General features: G+C 36.3%; 1 protein-coding gene across 9 annotated transcripts; it reads left to right on the top strand.

The window, feature by feature from the left end:
- Positions 1-1,306: 1,306 nt before the first annotated feature.
- Positions 1,307-26,660, top strand: Pten (phosphatase and tensin-like protein). Of its 9 annotated transcripts, XM_017627685.1 has the most exons (11): positions 1,311-1,360; positions 7,625-7,668; positions 7,743-7,907; positions 8,018-8,347; positions 8,428-8,597; positions 8,659-8,803; positions 8,879-9,066; positions 9,156-9,260; positions 9,359-9,515; positions 9,585-9,694; positions 21,618-26,660. In XM_017627685.1, exons 4-11 carry the CDS (start codon positions 8,248-8,250, stop codon positions 25,233-25,235), a joined length of 4,593 nt encoding a protein of 1,530 aa, XP_017483174.1. In that variant the 5' UTR covers positions 1,311-1,360; positions 7,625-7,668; positions 7,743-7,907; positions 8,018-8,247; the 3' UTR covers positions 25,236-26,660. The 9 variants fall into 9 exon arrangements, with proteins under 9 accessions (XP_017483159.1, XP_017483174.1, XP_017483207.1 ...); XM_017627670.1 differs by having other exon boundaries at positions 1,307-1,364; positions 7,743-8,347; XM_017627718.1 differs by lacking the exon at positions 1,311-1,360 and adding an exon at positions 1,371-1,581 and having other exon boundaries at positions 7,743-8,347.
- The last annotated feature ends 283 nt before the right edge of the window (positions 26,661-26,943 follow it).

The following is a 26,943-nucleotide window of genomic DNA, read 5'->3' as shown; positions in this document are numbered from 1 at the left end:
TTTTAAGAAGGGGGTAGGTGTCAAATGAAAGGGCTTGCCCTGTAGATGTGTAACATGGTTTTAGTTTTTTGCCATATGTAAGAAAATCAAAATCAAATTATTTAATAAGTTAATTAAATTACTCCAATATGGGTATCAATCGAAATGGTTTTGAATAAACTTTATTTTTTAATTACATTTGGGAGGGTTGCCATCTGTTTGAAAAGTCGAATTTATTTAAAGAAGTGTTGTACTTAAAATACTATGCAACAATTAAAATATTTTTGAGGTGCTTGAAGAGAGTGGGCACCTGTTTAAAAAGTTAATCTAAAATTACACTGTGCGACAGCCGAAACCAGCCCGTACTTTGTTAACATTTTCTGAATGTCTACCCATCCAGTAGTAAAACGCTCGATGGATTGCAAAAGTTAGCTCGTATTTTATGGCCTACTAACGTTTTCATATCTCGGCCTAAGTAGTTTTCAAAAAAGTCGAAAAAATAGTTAAAATAACTGTCCGAGCGAAATTAAAGGTTAAAATTTCTTGGGAAATATTTTCGTATACCATTTTAACCCATTAGCTCCCGCCTAAAACGGTCATATTTGACCCTTAATTCAAGCAATCTCGCAAAACGCAAATTTGGCAGATCGTTTATGGATTGATATATTCTAAAAAAATTATTCTCCGGAAAAATTTACTAGGGGTCTTCTCAGGCAAAAGTTTCAGCTACTAACGTAAAAGCCTTTAAAAATTTAAAATAAAAAATCAACAAAGAAACTTGGAATAAAAGTTCTTTCCTGGCACGGATTTTTTGTTTTTATGCATCAGATCGAAAAACATGTATTTTTTCCTTGAATCCCTAAGACAAATGGAGTGTGACACACAGTGATGGCAAATTTAGTCAGACAGAAAAAATTTGAAGAGTTGATTTTTTGGAAATAAAGATGAAATTCGATTTTTTCTGGAAAAATTCGATTTTTTCCGAATTTTAGCAACACAAAGTTCGATTTCAAAAATTCGCCATTTTGGAGCTAAAATTCGATTAATATTCGAATATCGAATTTACCCATCCCTAGGTAGAACCAAAGTGTTTAATACACCTTGGGTAGAACCGCTGAGAGGCATTTTTAAAATTGCATTAAAATTTCAAACACACACACATTCTCGTTTTCAATCTCTGCTTTGGGAATTAAAGTAAAAATCCACTGAAACATTCTCAAGTTGTAGGCAATGTTGCAGGTAGAATTCGTATTCGTACAACAAGAGTTTGGCAACCAAGGCGCATCAATGCGGGTTGCTGGCAACCATAGCGAAGCGTAAAAGCAATGAAGTAATAAAATTGAGGAAGCAAAGTAGCAGCCAGCAGCAGCTTTCAGCTAGTGTAGGTAACATTGCCATAAAAAAAAAATTGTTTGCAGCCAGGGAAAGTGTGACCTTCGCAGTTAATTCGTATGCTTTTTTTTATTGGCCTATTCAAATTCGATAAAACAGTTTTAAAAAGTGAGAAAAATTAAGTGAATTCTTATTTGCCCATCACGGTTCCATATTTGATTCGACAAGGAGGAGAAGCGATAAATAGCGTGAGAGACAAATATGCGAATGGTGTGTAGCGTAATAAGAATGTAAATGTAAAAAGAGAACAAAGGAGGAACGTGTGCAATTAGTGTATGTATGTGTGTTTGTGTTTAAGTAAGAAGAAAGGTGAAACACGCGAGAAGGCACATGAAGTCTGTGGCACATCAAGTCAACTTCGAAAATCCCAATTGGGGTGCTCGCGGGTCGGCATTGTAGAAAGCTCTTTCGGAGCTTGTGCGCATGGGGAGCGAGCAGAGTTGCATTCGTATATGGAGGATTTCGCATACCTATTGGGGGGTTTTATTCGGCGTTGTAAGCATGCAGTAGGCAAAGAGCACAAGTTTATTCGTGTAAAATATTGAGTTCTTACCCATCATGTGGGGATTGGCAAAAATACTTTTTTGACTCTTGAATTATGCAAAGGTACCGGTAAGTACGTTTGTTTACAGAGGTAAACTAAAATATAAGAGGGGTTTTTGTTTTATTAAAATAATATGAACCGAGTAAGTGTTGCCAAGTTTGTCTGTTAATAAAAGTGGTGGTACAAAAATTTAAACCCTAATTTATGTACAAATAAAAAAGGTCTGAACCGCTTTTTTAATGAGAAAATGTAATCTAACTGTTGCTTGTTGAAAATTAGCTATTTGGCCAGATAATGTTCAAATCTATATATAATTAAATCGTGTTCTTCTAAAACTTTAAAATATCTTAAAAAAAGGTTACATGACAGTTCTGTTTCCGTAAAACGCAAGTTTATATTTAGACTGCAGATTTCATTACAGATCCTCGATTATTTTTGTAAACTCTTTATATGAAGTATATCAACATTGTACTAAAGTCGTATGCTTCCTATTTAAGGTGGATGTTAGACGCAAGTCAAGCAAGTCCTTTTCATAAGTCTGTCAAACACAAGAACTTCCAAAAGAGATTGCAGGAACAGTTACACTCTGCATGTAAAGTGGCTTTCGAAAGCAATTTTTCTTTCTGAAAATCAACTTTCCGTTACTACTTTTACTCTGTTTACACGGTGAATGCAGACAAGCCCACTTTCACCTATGTTACGAAACATTTTTATGGTCATACAAAAATTAAAAAACTGCTTTATTGCCATGTTTAACCGCACCTTAAGTATTTAAGGGCCGGTTGCTCAAAGCCTGGTTGACACTAATCCCCGGTTAAACATCGTTATCGACGTTACCGACACCATGTTATTTGCATGGAGCCGAAAACGTCGATAACGATGTTAATCGGTGATTAGTGTCAATCAGGCTTTGAGCAACCGGCCCTAAATTGCAACATTGAGGGCCGGTTGCTCAAAGCCTGGTTGACACTAATCATTGGTTAACACCTTTATCGACGTTTTCGACTCCATGCATATAACAAGGTGTCGGTAACGTAGATAAGATGTTTAACCGGGGATTAGTGTCAACCAGGCTATGAGCAATCGGCCCTGAGTCGGCTGAATAAAAATTAAGGAAGGATAATTGCAGAGTTGCAGTTACACCTTGCAATCTTTATTTCCGAAAGTGATTTCTGCAAATCTACAAAAAGGACTTTCTGGCTGTTTACACGGGAAAGTAGACTTTTGAAAAAGCGCTTTATTGCCACGTTTAACCGCACCTTAAGTATTTAAATTGCAACATTGAGTCGGCTGAATAAAAATTAAGGAATTGCTTTTTCTTAACATTTGATGCCTATTAAATTTTTTTTTGTAAAATCGAGGAAAAGGTCTGAAATTTTTAGAAAAAGAAATCGCTGATTTTTTATTCATACGGCCCGTTGTCTTGCAATGTAAAATTTTAAAATAATACTTTAATTTAAAAGTTAGGAAATTATGGTCTTGATTTCCTAAAACATATCCGGCTTAATGGCCCAACCCAAAAAATTGCGTCTACGATGTATTTCCGAGAACCAGTTTTTTCCCGAAGCGTTCCTGTAATTTTATGTTTTTCTATCTTTTCCTCTGAGCAATATTGCTTTTGGACAGTTTTAAGCAGAAAATTTCAGGAACGAAACCAATACAAATGCATGTATAACAGCAGTTTTATACTTCGAGAATATTCACGAAGATGCATAATATCCCCTTTTTTCAAGCTCATACTCAACTGTGTGCGTACGCAAAGCATTCACATTGAACGACAAGTTTTGACAGATGTGTGTGAGCGTCCAAAAGAATACAAATGAAATTCTTTGCTGTAGCAAGCTTTAGGGAAACGGAAAATCAAAGTTTCACGCAGAACTAAAATAGGAAATTGAGCTAGATTTCATGTTGATTTGAAATAGAACAGTCAGTTTTATATACCAACGAAAATATTTACAAATTTTAAAACGTTATTTTCGTAACTTTTAATACATTAAAATTGTTAGTTTTTTTTTATTGTTGATTTTTTTTTTTGCTGTAAATAACCAAAAATAGCCTTACCTTATAATATTTAATGGTTTGGGACACCCAACTTTTATTTAATAAGTATCTTATATAGTAACTATCACAAATATTTATTCCGATGTTGAATGCAGTTATACAGGCATATTTTTATAATTTTTTATTTTCACTTCATTGGGCGGGTAATACTTGAAATGAAAATAAATATGTTATGGCAATAATATTTTTACGGTTCTACCCACGGTTGCCACTTTCCAGTAAAAATATAATGTATGTAAAAAATTTGCCGAAATATATTTTAGCTATAGATTTAATTATTCAAACATTTTACAAATAAACGTTGGTGATATAGTTAACAAACTTTTTGCGTATTCGCGTTAAGCTTAGTATCCAGCTCTTAAGAAAAGCAAAAACTCCATATAAAATGACGTACAAGAAATGGCTAAGAAATTTTCTTGAGTCAAATTTCCTTAAGGCAGTACGCAGTTCTTCAGAAATTTAGTACGCTTTCTACTACGGTTTTCTAAAGTTTTTTGTGAAAAAAGAGCACAAGGCAACCCAGGTTTGCAACAGAAATATATGCCCGCTCCAGTATTTCTTGAGGAAAGAGTGAGGCAACAGGCTGTGCGTTATCAAAAATGTCAAAATTCCTTGGACACACACGCGAAATAATGGCAATTTTTTCTTGACCGTTTTCTTAAGAGCTGGATACTAAGCTTTAACAGACCTACCTTAAGAAAAATTCTCTATAAACCAACATGGACGAACAGTTTTTTATTATTCTTAGTTGAGCGAATAAACTCGATCAACGTATTCATTGCCATAAAAACCCCCATGTCCCGGTACCAACCAAAGGGCTACCATTATCCTGTTATGCGTGCTTAATTAAATAACCAATACAGTCTTTCAGTTGTCCACAAGCCTTGATGTTTACTCTAGATATCCCCTCAGCGATGACTAAATATTCGAAATTTCCAATTGGAACTAAGCCCTGTTGGCTTAGTCGCTTTTGGTGGAGTTGACGATGGTGGACTTCAGTGAAATTATTGATAGACCTTTTTCATAGCACCATTTCTCAATCAGTATTATGGTTACCTGCAATCTAGCGGCAATGTTGCCGCCACCACGTAGATGAACTAGCCGTGGGTAACACAGCGCGGCACCGCGCCATTGCGCTGATACCGAGAGCTGAGTTACTGGCGCCGATACCGATTTTCACAACTTTGTGACGCAATGGCGCCAGCAACACCGGAACACTAACAACACCGGGCGGCGCAAAGAACCAGCAAAGAACACACAAAAGCGAAGTGTCACTTGTAAAATGTGCAGCACAAGGCGAATTTTTACAAGGTGTTGTTGCTAAAATTAGCCGCGGTCCTTCTGAATGTGAAAATTATGTCTTTGTTGTATTTTTGGGTTTTGAACTTGGCTTGTTTTTGCCCAACCGATACCACCTTGTATTAATTCACCTTAGTTCAACACCGGAACACTGACAACGACGGGTGTCGCAAAGAACCAGCAAAGAACACCCGAAACAGAAATGTCTCTTGTAAAATGTGCAGCACAGCTAGAACTCGTCGCGGTCCTTCTGAATGTGCAAATAATGGGTTTGTTGTATTTTTGGGTTTTGAACTTGGGTATACTTGAGTTTTTTCTCAACCGATATCACCTTGTATTAATTCACTTTGGTGCAGAGTGCAGCAATAAAGGAAATGAGCTTTAGCCTGAAGAGGCGCAATTGCGCCAACACACTGTGCTGATTCCGACAGTTGCGCTGGAGTTGGTGTGTCAGCGCCAAAAAATTTGCGCCGTTACCCAGGCCTAATATGAACAAAAAAAAGCCAAAAAGCGTTGCCTACTGTCTCATAATTTCTTCTGCCTTATAGCTCTGCATTCACGTTTGATACATGCACTAATTACATTAGAAATATGGTTTATTGCCATGGCCTTGGATTTTGCTTCATATGATGTACTATGAAACGCAGCTGAATTGTTAGATTATTAAATAGGTACTTATATGATGTCAGCAACAATTATCTTGTTGTACCAGATATCAAAAACGTACCAAGTCTGAAAGGTATGTACCAGTGTACCAAACTGGAAAAAATGTTCCAAAAATGATACATTTCGGCGAAAATGGCAACCATGGTTTTACCCCATCGCACGTACATCATGTGCGTGCAAGACTGTGTACAGTAGAATGGAGGAGAATGAAGAAATGTAATAACTGCGAAGTGTACATAAAAGAAATTATTGGAGAACGAAAGAGGAGCGCCATACGCATAGTAGGTGGAAGAAATCGGCAAGTACCTAAGGTGAAAAAGTAGGTTTTTATATAAATTGTGTACAATACTTTAAAGCTATCTTTGGAATTTATGTTTAAAACAAATCAGTTTACAAAATACGTCTACAATATAAAGTAGGCTGTGCATATTGATCTGAACGTTCCATAACCAAACACTTGACTCAACTTGTCCAATCCCGTGTTACTTGTTCGGTTTCAATTGAGGTATTTTGAATCAGGCGTCCTGTCAGAAAAAGGCTTATATCGGTAAAAAAAAGTGTTTATTGGGGAAAGAAGAACATTTCGAACTAGATGGGCAACTCCGCTGTTCCGACTCGACTTCATACACATATCACTCTTTGCGATTCTCGCAGATTTTCTAATTCCTTTCTTCTACTTCAATTCGTTCGTTTGCTTCATTGGTTTGTCCGTGAGTATAGCAGATTAGTGCAATTTTCTTCTACGATCGGTTTTTAATTCGTTGGTTTGTTCTACTGATGGTTTCAATTTTGTACACGAGTGCATCAGAACACCCAAGAATTAATTCCTGTCCAGTCATAACATTTAGCTGTATAGTTCCAAGGCATAAGTGAAGCACAAGCTGATCCCTACAAGGTTCTTTGGGCTGACATTGGGTCTTGGAAAGAAAATGAAGTAGATAGAGGTTTGCTGCTGCAAGTGCTATCAAAATCTATATCGTGATTTAGACAGCTGAAATATTTGCAAAATACCAGCATTTCAATTGTAGGAGGTGCAGATTGTTACAATGTCTTGAGATTTCATATCCAACCTATTCAGGATACACAGATAAAAGTTATTAGTTCATTCCAGTGTGTGCCATTTTTTTTTCTTTCATGTTTGATTTAGTAAAGGTATTTGAAGCTGCAGATAATAAAGAGGCGGCTAGTAATGATACCGGAAAGTTCGTATTGATTTGATACAAGGGTGCTAAATATGCTTAGTTAATAAATGTCAGCCCTACCATCAAGTATGAGGATGTAAGAGTTGGGAATAGCTACACACATACATACCTTTGCACATATGTATATCGTCAGAGTTTAATCATTAGGTTCTGATTTCGTTTTCAAGATATTTAAAATTCTAGTTTTACTACGGCCATTACTCCGTAGGCAATAATCAAACAGCAACATTTCCGTCAATAATTTTTTCATCGGCAATTGGGCGATAAACTTACAAATGTGTCTCCTACCACGATTTTTTTTATCTGCAGTCGGGCGTTAAACTTACGAATATATTCTGCATTTGTCAGACCACGTCAAGAGGCTAAGGGCAAACTGCTGTTAAAGCATAGCTTTAACTCCCATTTAAGACACGAATATAACTATAGTGTACTTATAGTTTTCCAATACTAATATTTGCAATAATTAATCTTGTATTTTCAGTATAAAATGGATTTGCTTCTAGAAATACGTGTTAGCTCCTTTAGGTAAAGTCTAAAAAGTTATTTTTTGAGCATTTAAACAATTTATATATACATATATATAATTTTTCATCTTCCAGCGTTCGTTGTTCCAAAGAACTGCTCCACTGAATTGGAGTATTGGAGCAGCAAGGAGACAAATACACACAGATTTAAAGAGAACTGCACTCCGAGGGTTTGACAGTCTACAACACGTCAAGCATTAGTTTTATAAATCAATGAAAACGCCTTTATGAACAAATTTGGTAACGGCATACGATAAATCCAATCAATGATAACTTACACTTATGATATCCCATCGTTTTAAATCAACTATAAAAAATAACGAATGATATAAGTATATATGTTTAAATAGGCCGATGACATTTGTTAATAAGCGCCCCAATAGCATGTTAATAGGGAGAGAGAGCAATATCTGAAACCGCACCAACAACAAAAACAACAAAATATTTGAATAGTATTGAAAATTCACAAGTCCTTTAATAATAGAAAAGCTTCGTGACGGTCACGGCGAAGTTAAAGGAATCCGAAAGGATTTGTGGTGCCGCATCAAGTGGCATCAATTTTCATAAGTTTAAGCTTAAGATGGCAAATACGCTTTCCGTCATGACGAACGTTTTGCGGAATGTTGTCAGCAAGCAGCGTATACGCTACAAGGAGAATGGATATAATTTAGACTTGGCCTGTAAGTTTGTATTTCGTTTATTACTGATGCTAATTCTTCATCCTAAATACCTCCCATGCAAATTTACACTTATTCTTTAGATATATGCGACAATATAATTGCAATGGGTTATCCGGCAGACAATATAGAGAGTATATTTCGAAATCGATTGGAAGATGTTTACAAATTTCTCCAGGAAATTCATCAGAATCATTATAAAATTTATAATCTCTGCCTTGAGCGTAGCTATGATAGCAATAAATTTCATGGAGTAAGCTGCAAAAATTTATGAACACGTATATATTACTAATTTAATTAATTTTTTACTACAGAGAGTTGCTGTTTATCCATTTGAGGATCATAACCCACCAACGATAGAATTGATACAAAGATTTTGTGCGGATGTCGATACTTGGCTAAAAGCAGATAGCCAAAATGTGGCTGCTGTACACTGTAAGGCGGGCAAAGGCAGAACTGGTAACACATTTTAACTCATACCTACATAATTTAAAGCATAAAGTAAACTAATGTATAAATTATGTTCATATTTAGGTACAATGATTTGTTGCTATCTGCTGTATAGCGGACAACAGCAAACTGCCGAAGATGCTCTAGAATGCTATGCTGAAAAGCGCACAAAGGATCGCAAAGGTGTAACGATTCCATCGCAAAGACGGTATGTACAGTATTTCGCAAAATTAATACGATCTGGTGTAACATATGAAAAGCGTATTCTGCAGGTAAGTTGAAACAGTTTGAAGTATATATGTATACATATATTTTTTCTTCTAAATTGACTCAATTCACAATTTTTTAAAACACATTTCAGTTTTGTGAAATTCGTTTTACTGAGGCTAATTTGTTGCATAGTCATGGCACAGTGCATTGCTCAATTTCCGTGTTGGAAGATAATGGATGTTCGGTTAAAGTAATGGTATGTGTAAAGTTTGTATACAATTTTTAAGAGAAATCCGAATTAAATCTTTAACTCAATGTGCATTTTTTTGTAATTGTTTCTTGGGTTTTTCTTAGCCTTTGCTGGGATTGCCAATCGATTTTCGAAAAAGTTACACATTGGATCTAAAAAATCATTCGCTATGCGTGGCTGGTGACATTAAAGTGGAGCTTACACATAAAAAGAAATTATTTCATTTCTGGTTTAATACATATTTTGTTCGTGATGATTCTGGTATGTCAGCATATTTTACTTAGTTCTTGTATTTAAACAAGAATTGTAATGAATTCCTTAAATTTACAGTCATTGAAGAAGAAGGGGAGGAAGCGAAACTCGTGTACACGCTTAATAAATGTGAAATAGATGATGCACACAAAGACAAAGAGCACAAAAGCTTTTCCGAAGGCTTTAAGGTAAATACATAGATTATTTCATTACAGTTTTTTTAATTATTATTTTTTAACCGACTTCCAAAAAAGGAGGAGGTTATCAGTTCGTCGGAATATTTTTTTTTTTTTTTTATGTATGTTACCGCATAACTTTGGACCACGTCAACCGATTTCGATAATTCTTTTTGCATCGGAAAGGTAGTGTCTCAGAGGTGGTCCCATACTAATCTGGTTAAGATCCGATCAGCGGATCATGAGATATATATATATATATATTTTTTTTTATATGGGAGTTGAAGTCATTTTTGTTTTTGCTAAAAATTACTAGTTTACTTTTAATACAAAGCCAGTTTTTAAATAATATACGTTTCTGAAATTTATTGTAGTATAAGTTATGTAGTTCATATAGTGGACCGGTGTTGAATATTTATATACATATCGTCACCTGAAATGGAAAAAAAAAAATTATAAGTTACGACTATTTGCATTTCAGTGGCGATGTGGGTTGCAGCTTTTGCTTTTTCAGGTGACGATATGTATATTGAATCAAAAGTTAAAAAGTTTACATTAATTTTTAACTGTGCAAGGATATCTCAGGACATATTTTAAGTTGGATTAGAAAAATTTCAACAAATACAATATATAATTTTTTATTTAATTATATTAATCGAACCATTAGCTCAATAAATATCTTTCATAGTGCAACAAAATATTCATAACAGTACATATACATAGTACATATAACTTAAACGATGAAATTTGTTTAAAACTAAATATAAGTAACATTAGATAAGTAACAAAGAAAGTATTATTTTCAAGTGAGTTTTTCAATTCCGGGACATATAATAAGACTTAATTAAATAAGTACATAGTGAACACATCTCAGGGACTGAAGTTAGGCTACTTCGCATGCAGAACATTTTAGAGTTGCTTTTGTTTAAACTACTGCGAATATGAGATGGAATAGAGTTCCAGATGCGGATGGCATTGACAAATAATAGGTAAACGTGGGAACAGCCAAGTCGTTTACTCGAGGTGTTTTGGAGAACGCTAGTTTTTTAAACAATATTTGGATGCCTTAATCGTCATGAGATGAAAGAGAAATCTACAATTTCAAGTATTAAGATATTCAGAAATTTCGTAGTTAAGTAGGCGCGTTCTTCAAGCAGAAATATGCTCATATTTTGGTAGTCCAAACACATAGCGCGTAATCTGGTTAAATACTACATCTATTTTGTGAGCTTATTTGGAATCTTACCTGCTATAGATTACCTCAGAATAACAGATAATTGGCATAATGAGTTGGATTGCGAGTTTACGTCTGATTCAATTAGTGTGAATGGAGCAGACATCCGTAAATTCCTTCTAGTGTTGTTGTTGTTGTAGCAGCATACAAATTCCCCAAAGAGTTTTTGGGGAGTGTTGGTGGATTGACAGTCCTTGGCCAGATATATGTAAGTCTGGGTCGTTCCGGTTACGTAGACCCGACTGTCGTGGGAACGTTCCTTCTAGTGTAATAGACTTTGCTTGCTGTTGAATTCACACGGTCAATGCATTTAAAACCGGTATTAATAATAAACCCCAGGGTAGTTACTTTTGGCACGAATTTGATAGGTTTCTCACCAAAATATAGTAATGGAATAGCTGCTAGGTTTCGACGTTTGTTGCAATACGTAATACAAAAAACTTGTCAATTAAGACAAGGACCATTAAGTAGTACCCAGGCCCGGAAGGCCAGGGGGTCAATGCTACCAGAGGTCGGATGGAAAACAAACATTAGTTACTGGCAGTTCTGCTATTTTCTAGCGAGTTCAGATTGCTAAGCCTGCAACGAGCCTTATAAGATGGAAGGGGCTAAGATAAGTTAAGAGGTTGAACAGCAAATATAATGAATTTTGTACTCTTTCAATTCAACTGCAAATTCAAGGTTAAATGAATTTGTAAAGTAAAATTACCTGGTATAGAGTTTCTAAAATAATTCACATATCTACACAGAAAAGCTAAGTTTTTAACAGCCTAAGTTAAGATGAAGTCTTTAAAAGTGTTGAGCCGATTATTTAAGATGTTGTATGATGAAGGAATAGATATGGTCAAAGGGAAACATTTTTTAATGTTTAAAGCTAACCAACTTTTCGAAGAGTTTAGAGCAAACCGCTTACTTAGAAAGAGATCTATAGATTGTTACATCTTGGGAGTTCACATGGTGTTGTATACTGTCGTGCTGTTGTATGTCATAAACTTTTAAAGGCTAAAACTATATTTAAGGAATTCGCAAGGTAACATAAAAGTTTTATTATGAAATTTCACACAATTAAAAAATAGTTGGTGGTGATTTCAAGTCCTCTAAACATTTATTTAGCCGTTAAAAACTTTACAACATACAACAATATTTGGACACCTTGTGAACCACCCAAAACATTTTGCTGCCATAAAGCAAGATTGAAAATAATACATAGAGCTATGCTAATAGAAGAATTGAAATGTTTACCAAAATAAGCACAAAGACCCTCAATATTATATTTTAAAGACGAATTTGGCTAGAAATAGCAATCATAAGATCTGATTCGGTTATGGAGAGTGACTCAAAGTCTAAAACATTGTGATACACCGAGGCAAATGGGCGTATGCATAAGCAATATCTTCATCAACGGCAAAGTGAGATTTGAAAGATTCAGTTGAAAATTTTACTCGATTAGCTAATGATTGAAAGCTAATGCCATTTAAGCTCATTCAGGTTGGTATATTAGAGTAAAACGATGTATTTGCTGTAAACGAAATTGTCAAGAAAATTCAATTTTTTATGAAACTAAGATATTTTTCTTTTAGATTCATGATGTAATTATTAAGTTTATATAGATTATGATACTTGTTTCTTTTGTTTCTAAAATTTTTGGGCTTATTAGTAACCAAAGCAATTTATGAATCCTAGGCAGAATTAAAGAGGGCTTGAGGCGTTCCCACGACAGTCGGGCCTACGTAACCGGAACGACCCAGATTTATATCTGGCCAAGGACTGTCACTCCAGCAACACTCCCCAAAAAGTCTTTGGGGAATTTGTATGCTGCTACAACAACAACAGGGCTTGAGAGAGAAAATATCAGTTAGTTGGAGTAGGAAAGTTTCAAAACATTCACTCACATCCCCTGAGTTAAGAATATTACTCCAAATTTTGTCCAAAATACAAGAAATTATTATAATACAAAACAGCAATGCCCCGTTTACAGTATTCCAGTAGCATGCTAATCCAGTGGTCTGAAATTACGACTCTGTACATCAATTTTGTTATTTAAAAACCACTGAAATGAACACTACAGTGGCGATGCAGTGAGGATACAAGGTTTGCTCCTGGACTAATGTAAATAAGGCATAAAAGGTTTGCTACTGGAATAATGTAAATAAGGCATAGTACATACATATCGTCGCCTGGTTAAAAGATTGGCAAAATTTTTGGGGAGATCGCGATTGAAGTTTGGACTGCAATTTCTCAAAAACGCGACGATTGCTTTTCTCTCAAGTCTCGGAGAATGTTACTAGTTTTCGATATTCTTAAATTATTTTATTTTTATTCTTAATTGTTTTTTAGTTTATGAAGCATTTTCTTTAGTAAAATTTTGTCGTATATATCCTAAAGGGTCACGCTTAGAAGGTGGACAGAGAGTAGGGGACTCAGAATAAACGCCGATAAAAATGAAGTAATTCTCTTCACAAGGAAGCACATGCTCCCTGCAGTCTCCACGCTAATTTTCAAAGGTGTGGATATTGCTTTAAATGAGAATGTTAAATATCTGGGTCTGATATTAGATAGGACGCTTTCGTGAAAACTTAATATTTTGGAAAGAGTTACGAAGGCCAACGCACTATGGTCTGCCGACTACTATTTGTTAGCCAAAAGTCCAGGGGTAACCACTTTGAAACCTGGTGTTTGGGGGTTTTTGAATTACGATGTGATTAGCTTTAATCGATTAATTAATGATTCATTCATAAAAATATAAACTATTTACGACATATTTTAAGCCGTTAATTTCAATCCTCGTCCTCTTGATTTGCAGGACTTGCTTTAAACATGTGAGAAGGTTTTCGCAGGTCGAGTTCGTTTAATATTTTGTCCCATACTTTTGTTAAATCCTTTTTGAAATTATCCAAGGTCATGTTATTTATGTTACCTAGTTTGCTTGTCATACAGCCCCAAACTCTCTTAACGATGAGTCAAAGTATAAAGAAGATTGGGGCAAAATTTCCGCTGAGATAAAACTCGGCGAACAATTTTTTTCACTAGCTTTACGAATTTCTCGCTTTTTCTTTTACTTGTCGGGAAAGAATCCTGTTGAAAAGAAAATGTACCATTTCCAGATATTTGCACTGCATTAAGATCAGATGGCCTATAAATGCGATACTAAGATAATATTCGAAGTTTTTGGCCCTTTTATTGAAAAATTTAATTTGATGCTTGACATTTTGCGAATCGCGCCTAACCCCATCGCGAGAGAAACTTTTTGGAACCATTTAATACTTGTCTTAGCTCTGGAGATATATGACATTTTAGCTGCGTAATTTTCAATATCTTTGGGATTATGAAATAATCTCGTCGAAAAATATAATTTCTGTTTCTGTGTGCTACACTAGTAGCACTTTGATTATTTCCTTTTTCTTTTTGCATTGCAACCCGTCAAGACCACGAATTGCTTTTTTGTTTATAAGCCTTTGGCTAAAGGTTTACCCTGAATATCTACTTCACGGACTGCTTACTAATTTAAGGCTCTTACACAGCCTTTGTTGTGACTTATAAAGTTTTCGTCCTCCTTTTTTCCTTATTTGCAGAGTACTGGTTACAAAAAATCTTGATACAGTACGTTGAATAAAAATGCTGACTACGAAAGAAAAAATTGTAAACTTTTTGTAGAAATGTCAACTTTAACAGCTGATATCTCAACGGGAGAACTTTTTCAGAAAATAATCAGCCTTATCATGATTCAATAATACAAGGTTAGATAATTGTTGACAGCTGCGGTTTGACACTCCCTTACAAAAGGTTGCATTTACGAAGGACAGAGAAAGGGCAAGAATGCAATCCCTTGTTTCGAAAATGGTAGTAGAAAAGTACGCAAAGTAGGCAATTAGTAGTGAAATTCCTTTTGTAAATTCTAATGTATTTGCAGGAAATCTGGCATTTTAAACGAAATGTTGAGCGTAATATTGATATATCTACGTGAATTACGTAATTTATATGCTATTTAGCCGTATAAAAACTGCAAAATGACTCAAAATTAAAATAAGAGATTATGAGATTGATGCAAACATCCAATGCTTATGTTTTCATCAGTTAAATATGCTTCATATGCATATACAAATAAACATATTGCACAAAAGCTTATACTTTTATTTCACACCAAAGCTACACTGTTTCCATGTAAATTTGCAAAGAAGCAACACGGTGCCACTGCTAAGGGAGCGGTGCGAGAGAGACAACTGTCAGTTTATCGAACCTTGTATTATTGAATCATGCAGCCTTATCATCAGTTTCATTTTCTCCGAACTGGTTCATTTTTCCCTTTTTGTTTCCATGTATTTACTATAGGCGGATGAAAAATTTTCGGGTGAAACTCAGAATAAGGCAGAATGTGTATGCACTCTTTTACTCTGGAGAATTAGTTTAGTGAAGGGACAAAATAAATTGATTTATCGATTCTTTAAAATATTCTGCCTTATTATGAGTCAAATTTTCCCCGAACCGGTTCTCTTTTCTCTTTTGGCTTCCATGTATTTACTATGAGCGGTATACAAATTTTCGGGTGAAACTCAGGATAAGGCAGATTTTTTTTGGCCAACAATTAGTAGCTGCCAGACCATAGTGCAAGGTTGCTTTATACACATGCAAACAAGCGGTCGAAATAAGATGGGGATTAACACCCCGTAATCCATATTGGCTTTAATCGGCCGCCGCTTCGGCGCTCAGTCTAAAAAGTATGGCGCTATGGAAAGATCGGCGGTTCGGCAAACCCTTCTTTGACAGGCTCTTTAAGACGAACACCCCGTCAAGAAGAGAGTGGCAAAGACCAAGACCGTGGAGAAGGGGGTATATAAATTTTCACACGGATTGACCCAAGCTAGACAATAGGGTTGGTTACGTGGTTTTTTCTAAAGAACTAGGACTGGAATTATCCTCCCGAATTTCGGACCGTTGCAGCGTCTACCAGATAGAAGTTCTAGCTATAAAAGAGTTGGCTGTTTACGTTAATACACATGCCGTAACGAAGACTACGACTAGTATCTTCTCGGATAGCAAGGCGACCTGCAAGCGAGTTGGTCAGTGTAACGACTACCACATCAACTTTACCTAACCTACATTTGACAACAACTTTGCAGGCACTTTTTATAACATTCGACAAATTGTGATACAAATTTGTACTAAATTAACGATAATTTTTGCTCAATATCTCGGAAATTAAAGGAGATATTCCAAACTGATAACACCAATCGAAATATCTTATTTTAAAATATATATCTGCATCTATAACTAAAAATTTTATTTATGTTTTAATATTTAAAAGATTAATGATCCATGTTTCAAAAAGTAATCGTGCCAATAAAAAAAAAAAATCGGGTGCGTTTTGCACTAAAATTGGCGTCCTGTCAGTAGTAGCTGAGCGAGGTTTTGTTAGTCCGGTTATTCCCACACCATCTGGGACCTGCAGTACATTGGTACGGCTTCTAGAAAGTGCATGATATCGGCACTAGGGCGCCTCGAAATATACAAAAGTGGGAGAAGAGAAAGTTGTGTATTGGGGTCAAGAAAAACGGTGCAAAATTAGAAATCTGTACGTTGAAGATTTCGGTACCGGCAAGAGCCTTGAAATTTCTTAATTTCAATTAAAAATTACTAAAATTGACAATATTTTCATACAAGTAAATTCGATTTAGAAAATGGCTAATACATCCGAAACAGCGTTTTTTATACTCGGACAAGAGCCATGTAAAGTTTTTTTAGGCACATCCTACAAATACTTACACATTTACTTGTTGTCTACATAGTTGAGCACCTTATGCCACAAAAGTTGTAAGTTGGTACGTCGCGACGCTGCGCTCGTTAGTTAGTAGTCCCTGCTTTCTCATCTTCCTCCACAATTATTAAATTGCATCAGTTCTTATAGAATCGATATTCGGGTATATACTGAAAGTAGATTAATCCAACGTATTTTTGCGTCGACCGATTATGAAATACTACGGTGACCATCCGTCCTGTATTATACGGGACAGTCCTCTTCTTTCCTCAATTGTCCTGGTAATTTATTTATTTCATACGGGACGCCAAATGTTCTCTATTTCTTTTAATCTCCCGTATTTGTCCGGGATTCCGGTTTTTGGCTCCTTAATAGCTCTTAAAAATTGCATGTCTATGAAGCAGGTTCTATTTGTATATAATATTGATGCGCCCAAAAGATGCAGAAGTTTTTTAAAATATAATTTTATTAAATCGCATCGAGGAGCACATATGTATGTAGATGGTTTCTAAAGTTATAATTTTGCATAAAGAAACTAGGCGTATTCGCGTATTCTTCCAGCAGAAAACTCAGCAGCAAAACTCTAATACATTTTTATCTGTTCTCTCTCAAAGAGATAAATGTTAGCAAAAGTACGGGAAGGCAAAACTAGGAAAAACTTGCAAGTTTTTAGTACAGCTGATCGAAATTTTGTTTACATACAAAAGTATGAAACAGAAAACATGAAAATCATATAAATTAAAAGTTTTCCCAAAGCAATTTGCTAAGCAAACATTAGTAAATGAGTATTTGCTTTCTTCCGATACATTTGCAGTTCTAATAAGTTATTTCAAACTTAAAAATCATAATAATAAATCTAAATCTAAATCTATTATTTTGTATTTCGCTAGTGAATGAGTGAAAACGTGAGAGTGTTTGTATTTTCTGTCGCACTTTTTCATTCGAAGAAAAATAGCTGAAATTTGACAATGGTTCGCTAAAAGCAAAAAAACAAAATGCAAGTAATTGTTGTATTTGTTGAATCGACACCACCTTATATAAATTCGCCTTGGTTTACGTATATGGATTCCAAAACCAACAACGAAATACGCCAGCTAGCTGTTTTTTCTCACATGTACATTAGAGTACCTCACATAAAAAAGTCGCGGTTTTTACTCCGGAATTATAAAATTTATTATATTTAATTTAAATACTTCTGCCAAAATATTTCAGAAAAATGTTAAGATTTACGTGAGATGGACCCATTTGAAAAGACCTCCCAAAATCGAAATTAAATATGTTTTCAAAAATATTTTTTCCAAAAGTTACGTCAGATAGTTATAAGAATATTTGAACATTTTATCAACGGAACCAAAACAGTGCAATTTTTGGAGTTATTTTCAATTCGTTATAGTTATAGCTTAGGTAAATATCAATATTTTTCCGAAATATTTTGGCTAAAATCACAAAATATGCTAAATTTTATAATTCCCATGGAAAAGCAGTAGCCGTTTTTTTTTTAAATGGGGTGTGATTCACCCAAATGAACACATCTGTGCATGCATAGGGTATTCTTTGCCTTAGGACCGGCAGGAAGTAGAGATGCGCACGTGACTCACGACGTCACTCACGCACACGCGAGGAAAGTTTTCGAATAATCGCGTGTGGGTGGCTGACGTCGTAAGTCACGTACGCATCTCTAGGAAAGAGTTCACCTATATACATAGGGTTTCTTTCCTCTTCCCAGGCAGCTGGAGAACGGAGGTGTGCTAGGGTGCATCTGGTATCCGTTTCGAAGCAGAGCATTGTTGGATTGGTTGACATTCCACGAAGAATAGAAGGAAGTAGGTCTCCTCATTGTCAGCAATTGGCTTTCTTCGTGGAGATGCCTCAGACGACATGAGGTGGCAGCTTTTAGTTTCTCCACTACTGGCGCTACGTAGTTTATCACCGACCAGCCCACCGCTTTGTTAGCTGTGAGCAAAATCTCTTTATCTGCTGCCGGCTAGCGATTTTAGGTCTTTGCTCCTGGCACCTAATTTTTCAAAGGTGGCTGAGGCCTGCACTGAGAAGGATACGTATGGATATGGATTTCGCTCCAGAGATGTCGAGATTTCTGGCAGTGACGAAGTTAGCAAGATCAGAGAGCTAGCTCATAATTACGCCTTAAAGGCTGTCGATGTTTTATCCTGTTGAAATAATCGTATAATCATCAGAGTTAACTTTATCTAGCGGCGGGTTTGTTGCTCTGCTAAGAATTGGGCTTTCGAAGTTCCACATTCAATTTCGCCTGTGGTTCATCCGTCCATCGTTTCAACGCGACTGTTCAACTGTTCTGGGCCGAAAATACAGGTCATCTCCTGACTTACTATTTAACCTTTCGGTATAAAAAATCAACCACTGAATCTAAAAATCTGAAAATTTCGTTGATTTTAAAAATACAATCAAAAATCTTTTAAACTCTTAGTTTTACCGTTTGTAGGTTCATTCCCGTACGCAACGCGGGATTCCGCGGGTGCCCAAAACAGTCCAGAAATCATTCCCGTACTCAACTAAATGGGTAATGGAGAGCGAAAATTAGAACGCATTGGTTCGTAAGTGTCTGCTTCTTCCTGCCCTAAACAGCCCGGACTTTTTCTCCGGGTAAAAATGGATAAAGAGTCAAAGTGCATATCAGCTGTTTTGTGTTTACATGGTGCCTGCATTTACTTGGTGTCTTTAAGGAATAGTGAATGGCTTGTAGGTGTATTTTCAATCTTTATATAATTTAAATTGTGAAACCAAAATTCATATTCCAAGGATTTGCATTTAAGTGACAAAGACAACATGAAGCTGCCGTTTTTAAAATTGTGGGCGTTCCCGTACTTCTGGACTTTGTTCCATTTTTGCGAGCAAACTTTTCGCTTATTCTCTAATTACCGGATCCGGTGCGGATTGTTAGGAAAAGATGGAAAGTGATCTAATTTTTTTTCTTTCGAGGAGTATATTTCAATACTATGAAAAATGCTTTTTTCGAATACAATTTTTTCCAATATGTATATGTATGTATGTATGTATGTTAGACTGTCCCAAAAAACCAACATTGTTTTTTGAGCATACTCCCTCATTTCATTGGTATTATCTTAAAAAATATCCGAATAAAGTTTTATGCAATTCTAACCACGGCAACCCGTGCCGACTTGCAGTAAAAGTTATCAGAATAAGCTTGTTGCAGTTCGCGTGTTTTGTTAATTTACTCATTTTACTTCCTTGTAAGACGGTATTACTATACTCCCTACAGTATTAGGACATAATATTTAGTAAATCTGTGTTTTTGGTTTTTTACCTAGTAGTCAGGTTTTTTTCCAAAGGACCATAAATTATAATATATTTCCAAAAGTTTACACAAAATATGGAGATATGGGTATCAAATGAAAGAAGAATTCGGAACATGATTAACTAAAACTTTTGTTGTCAATTATCCTTCTGGAACATAACAAAAATGTCCTTTAAAAATATTATCCTTCAAGATTTTTAATTTTCAAGCGAGATTGGAAGAATCTTAGTTTAGTTTAATTTATAAGGATACTAAAGGATAAAAATTTCAAAGGATATTTTTCAAATTTTCTAATTAATACTGCCACATTTATTCTTTAATCAACCCGAGAGGACATGTCAAACATTAAAACACTTTATTTTGTTTCTTTAATATTATGAAATGCATTTTGTAAAGGAGGAAAAGAATTTGTTAAAAAAGTTGAAAATAAAAATTTTATTAAAAAATGGTCTAAAATTGCAAATTTTCAGGACATGCACAAATTATTCGACTAAAAAACATATAGTTTTGCAGCCTTGTAATACACCCCTTCATATCCACTATGCTTTTTACATTAATTAATTTTTTCGATGTCCTTGGGAGAAATCCTGCCGTACATATAATATAAATCTTTCCTTGCAGAAAAATATGTGTATCTCCTGAAAACGTGCAATTCTGAACATTTTTTAATTGGTGTGACAGGGCGTACGATGAATACAAAATTATTAAATTCAACTTTTCTACCACATTCCTTTTTCTTAAAAAAAAATGCCTTACAAAATATTAAATAAGCCAAGTCATATGCTTTCATATTTTATATGTCCCTTCAGGCTGTTCAACTGTTGTAAATCAGTACGATATGAAAATTATGCTTAGTTAAATTTTTTTTTATGTCATACGGAAGTACAACCATTATATCAACGCGAGAGGACATGTTAAACGGTTTAACGTCTCTGCATCGCTCGAAATTGTTTCGCATCTATCGGACTTGCTTTTGTTAAAAAGTTTGTTTCATTTGCTGTTCAATTAGGTTTCTACACATAGTCGCTATCCAAACTCCGAGTGTGTAGTCGCCCATGAGGCTTGCGTTTAGAGCCCGTCCATGCACAAAGATGGGGGTTGTGTTATTTACTTCAGCATATCGTAAATATTAAGTGAAATCATTATTCGTAGAAAGGAATACAAGGTTCGGGTTGTATAAGGCTGATTTAGCTGACATCGATCATATTCAGCCTTATCGCCAATCCGATGTAAATCAATCGTTCCCAAGATTTAACAACAAAAATAAAATGCAAAAAATTGTTTTTTTTTTTGCTTTATAATTAATTGGGAATATTTTTCCACGTGGAATTCCCTATAAACCGATTCAGGCTTATAAATCGCTTGCTATTAGATACTACCATTGGATTTCATAGTTAGAAGTATCGCCAGAAATTATAGTTAAATCACAAAAACAAATTTTCGTGAAAAACCAAAGAAGCTTTAATTTATAGATATGTACGTTCTCTGGGTATAGAAAATTTCAGGTCCGCCCGAACACAGACTTTATTGATTTTTAATACATTTTTATTCGAGTTGGGTAATAAGTCCTTTCCATTTAAATTTTGAAGCAACTTTCAACCGTAAAAAAATCCTTTCAAATGGACACTAATTGTTGGCTTTTCTTTCCGTTCAGGTGCAACTTGTTTTCTATGCGGAAAGTTCAATGCGGCCCGGCTTGCAAGCCAATGTCAGCAGCATCGCTAGCCAAATTAGCAATAATCAAAGAAAGTCTCAAAATGCTCGCCTATCGCATCAATACAGTGGCGGTGGAGGCGATAGCAGTAGCAGCAGCAACTGCCAGCTGCCACAGAACAGCAGCAGTGGTAGCGATCTGAACTATATTTGTGATCAAAAGTCCTCCTCATCAGCGTCCGCTTCGGTAAGCAGCTTTGGTGGACCACTAATTGGTGGTAGTGGTGGCAGTGGAAGTATCGGCGACACGAGCACGGGTGATGCAGCAAATGCTGCAGATTATTCCTGCCTTGAGGGCGCCTACGCCAGTACGCAATTTATGCAGCAGCTTCCGCCGTATCAATATGCGCTTCAGCAACAGCAACAAAAGCAACGGATTTCCGTTAGCTATAAACAACAATATGTCGGCGCTGCGAAAAACATAACTGGAGGCAGCAGCGGCGGCGGTGGTGTTGGTTGTGATAGCTACAATTGTGATGCAGACGTTACACCATTTGGTGGCCGAATAACCGCTGCTACAACTAATGTTGCTTGTGCATTGCCCACACAACAACAACCACCACAACACACTTATGTGAATTTGGAAAATATTAGGCCTGCGGCGGATAAACAACAATATTTACAACAAATGCAGGAGCATGAGGTAATGAAGTCCTTACTGAGAACAACAACCACAACACCAAATGTAGCTAAGGCCACGCTAGCGACAGTAACTGCACCTTCAACAGCGATCAACTCTTTTAAGCTGGCAACGGCAATACAACAACAAAGCAATGCGGCGAAGTTTATGACGCCATCTGCAGCAGCAGTGTTTACTGGTGGCCAAAAAAATATATTGCAACACCAACAAGCATCATCAGCATTGCAACTGGTTGGCAACACCACCAATAACAACAGTAATAGCAGGCAAGTGGATAAAGGAAACATAGCAGCAGCAGCGCAAAGTAATGGTGCAGTTGGCGGTTGCGGCGGTGGTGGCGGTGGTGAGGTGATGAACGGTCGCATTAGTGGCAACAGTAGCAAAAGCAGCATTAACAGCCAATCATCGTCGTCTGCATCAACCACATCGTCCGCATCGTCGTCGGTACCGACATCGGCTGGTGATCAAGATTGTGAAGAAGAAGACTGGGAGTCCGGTGAGTGCCATCCAAAAATGTCACACACAATTGCCTACAAAGCATTACAGTCATCTACACTATTAGCGCCTTCCAAACCTCCTACAGCTAACAATACTATTACTACTACTACTACAAGTACTATACCCTTTACCACTGCTACTACTCACTCCAAATTGATTTCCACTCCCATTTCTCAACTACCTTCTACATTTTATATGAATATAAACAGTAATAGTGGTAGTTATACTTGTAGTTATTGTTGTGATGATGATGAAATTAATCGCAATTTAAAATGTGAATGTGACAATGTCCAAAATACGGAAAAGTTGAAAGAAATCGAATCGATTATCACCAACGAGCGACGATCGAGTTGCACTGCTTCTAAATCAAATGGCGGTATAGAAAAAGTTCTTAAATCTATAGATTTGAAAAATAGGTCTAATACTGAGTTTAGGTCAAATAATACTGCAACAGGTAATGCCTTTGACGGTAAGCTAGCAGCTCTAAAACCTAACCCCATTGGTGCGACGGAAGGTTTGCATAGCGTTGATTCACAGTACCCACAATTAGTTCCGCCACCCAGTAGAGACAAAGTCTTAGTTCAGGTATCAATGTCGTCGCCCAAAAAAACTGATGGCGCCGCTGTCAGCAGTAACAAAACAAGCCCCATGAGCAATGTCAGCAGCGTGGTCAGCTCGTGGACACACAAGCCGCTATTATTTCAACATAAACTTGGTGGCAAGAAAATGCGTGATTTGGGCGTGGTTAGCTCAGCAGCCATTGCTGTAGCTAAAGCCAATCCAGCTACAACTGATGGGGCAGTACTAGCGTTGAGCTGTTCCCCGGCGACGAGTGGTTGCAGCGGTTTGGCAAGCACTTCGCGTCGCAAACTGAAAAATAAACTGAAAAATAATACAAAAAAATTATCGCATTGGTTGCAGAATCATTTTCGCGCAAATCCTGTAGAATTTTGCGAGAATGTTGTACAACATACGACTTCTATTAGACGCAACAGTAATTGTAGCGTAAGTAGTCGCAGTCACAAGATGTCCATGTCATCGACAACGGGCACGCCGGTGTCGTCTTTGCCAAAGCAGCGACCACTGCTGGCAACATCAGAGTTTATTAGTGAAAATTGCATTATTGATGGAGGTGAAGAAGCTGCACAAATGGAAAGTTGTGATATTTATGGAGATGTCGAAGGCGTGCTCAAAGGTGGGACACTAGCGGCTGTCGCTGCTGCTGTTAACATCGATGTGGTCGGTGGCGGTGAGGGCGATGGCGGCGGCAGTGGTGGTGGTGGCGGATGCACAAAAATATCATTGTCCGAGTCGATGACTGCTTCGAATGGCAGTTTGTCGACTGTAGGCGGTGGTAGCGGCGTTGGTGCTGTTGGTCACAGTGGTGGCGGCAGCGGTAGTAGTGACGCTTTTGAGGATTTTTACTCATCAAATTGTGATAATCAGCTAAGCTTTAATAACTCGCCATGTAAAAGTCCGCGTTCACTAGTCGATATTGGCAGTTCAAGCGCTTACAGTGTATCACACGAGCTTCACTATGCCACCAGCTTCAACGAGCGGAATTCAAATTTGCGCGCATTAAAGCGCGGCGAACTGCACATGCTACGAATTGCAAGTGCACACATGCCAGAGCAGCAACAACATCAGCATCAACAACAGTTACATCAACTGAATGTTGTTGTGGTTGCAGCCAAACCAGCTAAAACGCATGCGATTGGTTTCAATGTCGCCGAGGAAAGGACACATGACACAGACGCTGATGATGGCGAAGCCGAAGTCGAAGTCAATGAAAAAGATGCTGGCGAAGCAAATGATATAAACGCTAGTGACATAACGGTTGGCGCAAATGTAACCATTGTAACAACCGACGAGCAGCTGGACGAAAAAAATGAGAAGAAGCGTGAGGAGCAGGCAATGATCAACAAATGTCAAGCACCGTTATTAAACAGTTATATGTTAGATACGAAAATCGATGAAGTCGATGAGGATTGTAATGAAGATGGTGCTACAACTGCGTCGAGCATCTATTACACGCCCACGCTGGTTAGTGCGGGTGGTGCGGTTGAAATTGACGGAGGCGGCATTAAAGCAATCACATCACACTACCCATTCACATTTCCAAATATGCAAGACGAACTTGCCCATATAGCTTATAGTAGTGATTGTCCTAAAGCGAATGATGTGCGTGCAGCAGCCACTGATAGCGATCAAAATGTTGATGCGTTTGCATGTATGACGCTTGAAAAATGCCGGCTATCGACTCAATGTGGTGTTGCAAATGTAAAGCTTGAGACGGTGGAGGCGGTGTCCGCAACAAAATCAGCGGCGTCTACAGCCCATCCAGCTTCCGCAAGCGCAACTGTGACAACGAACGATGCCGCCGATGCCGCAGATGCCGCCGAGCACACCGCTGAGCAATGACAGTGCACTGTTTCGCGGTTGTATTGAAAATTTTTTTTCGAATGTATGTATTTGAAAAACAGCTAACGGGTGAAATATGTTGGGGTGTGAACGAATGCTCTAGTTAGCAGTGCGCTAAAAATTATTTGTCGCTGTGATATAGAGCGTATTTATTATTACTATACCATGAAAATGAAGCTTGAATTTAATATGTATGTAAGTACATATACAGTAAATATTCGTATATTTGCTTTCATAGAATTCTTTCGCCTGCCAAACAAGCTTAGTTTTAAATCTGTTTGAGAGTCAATTGCTTCACTGTCTTTTCTCACTATCACTTTTTTTTGCTATACGCCATCACAGCGGCAAATATTTTGCGTTTGCGTTTATTTGTAACTGCTATTATAGAGCGTCAGTGCGTCCAAATAGTTTTAGAATTGTGCTGTATTTGGCTTCTTATATATTAGTGGCACTCTATGCTCTACATGTATGCGTCCGACCGCCAGCGTCGCAGTCGTTTGCGCCACAAATTTTATATTCATTCTTACACACTACATACGTGTATCAAGATCTCATACGACTTCTCGTATAAATAACAAATATTGTAGGCACAGAACGGATACATTTGCATACGTTTTTGTGCCCTTATTATTATGATTATTATTTTTTTAATATTAAAACATAAATAATTAGTAACGTAATGAAAGTAGCTTTTTAGGTTGCCAAATATTTAAAATGGCAGAGCAGAAAATATTTCAAATGAAACACTATACCAGTACTAAAACCTATTCACTATCGATAACCCACATTCGAACGAAGTGACAAACGAAGAAAAATAATTTCTTATCTAAACTGTATTTTATAAAAAATAGAAGTCGGTTTAACCGAAAATCAACCAAATAGAACACGTTTGTTAGCGCAACTTTCAGTTAAAACTTTGTACAGGCATAAAAATATATTACATATTCAAAAAAAATAAATAAATAAATAAAAATATATACATAACCCAATTTTAAAAATAATTTTAAATTATCTTATGTGACGGTTTGAAAACAATAGTTTTTAATTATTTGTCTACTACACAGCTACCACATAACGTTGCACATACATACATAGAAAGATACAGCGTTTATAGTAGTTTTAACCAGGGATCATAACGGCTATCAAGTTTATAATAAAAATCATTTAGGGAATTCACAAGATGTTGTATACTGTCGTGTAGTTGTAGACCGTAAAGTTTCACAATTAGGAAAATACGACCTTCAACTACACGACAGTATACAACACCTTGTGAACTCTCTAATAAGTTATTCGTAGTAATTGTTTTACATCATATTTCATCGTTATTTAACGATATTTATATTTCGAAAGTTTTGTGAACTTTTTTAATCATTTGCGATCATTCTTGATCGATGTTTTATGATTTTTATTTTTCGATCATTCTTGATCATATTGTAATTAAAACAAGTAATTTTTAAGTAAAAAACAAAAAAACTGATCGATACTTACGATTTTAATTTGACATTGAAGATATGTGATCGTGTGTTTGATTTTTATTTTATTTCGATCACTCCTGATCGATGTATTATTATTTTTATTTTTTCGATCATTCCTGATCCATATTTTAAGATTTGAATTTTTCACCATTTTTATACTCTATTTCGGTTTTTTCGCTAAAATACTAATAGAAAATAATTTCCATGTATTGCATCAAATACATTCAACCAAT

Source organism: Rhagoletis zephyria, unplaced genomic scaffold, assembly GCF_001687245.7.
Source record: "Rhagoletis zephyria isolate East Lansing unplaced genomic scaffold, Rhagoletis_zephyria_1.1 Rzeph_scaffold_00072, whole genome shotgun sequence".
Lineage (NCBI taxonomy): Eukaryota > Metazoa > Arthropoda > Insecta > Diptera > Tephritidae > Rhagoletis > Rhagoletis zephyria.
This window is presented reverse-complemented; position numbering and strand designations above follow the sequence as displayed.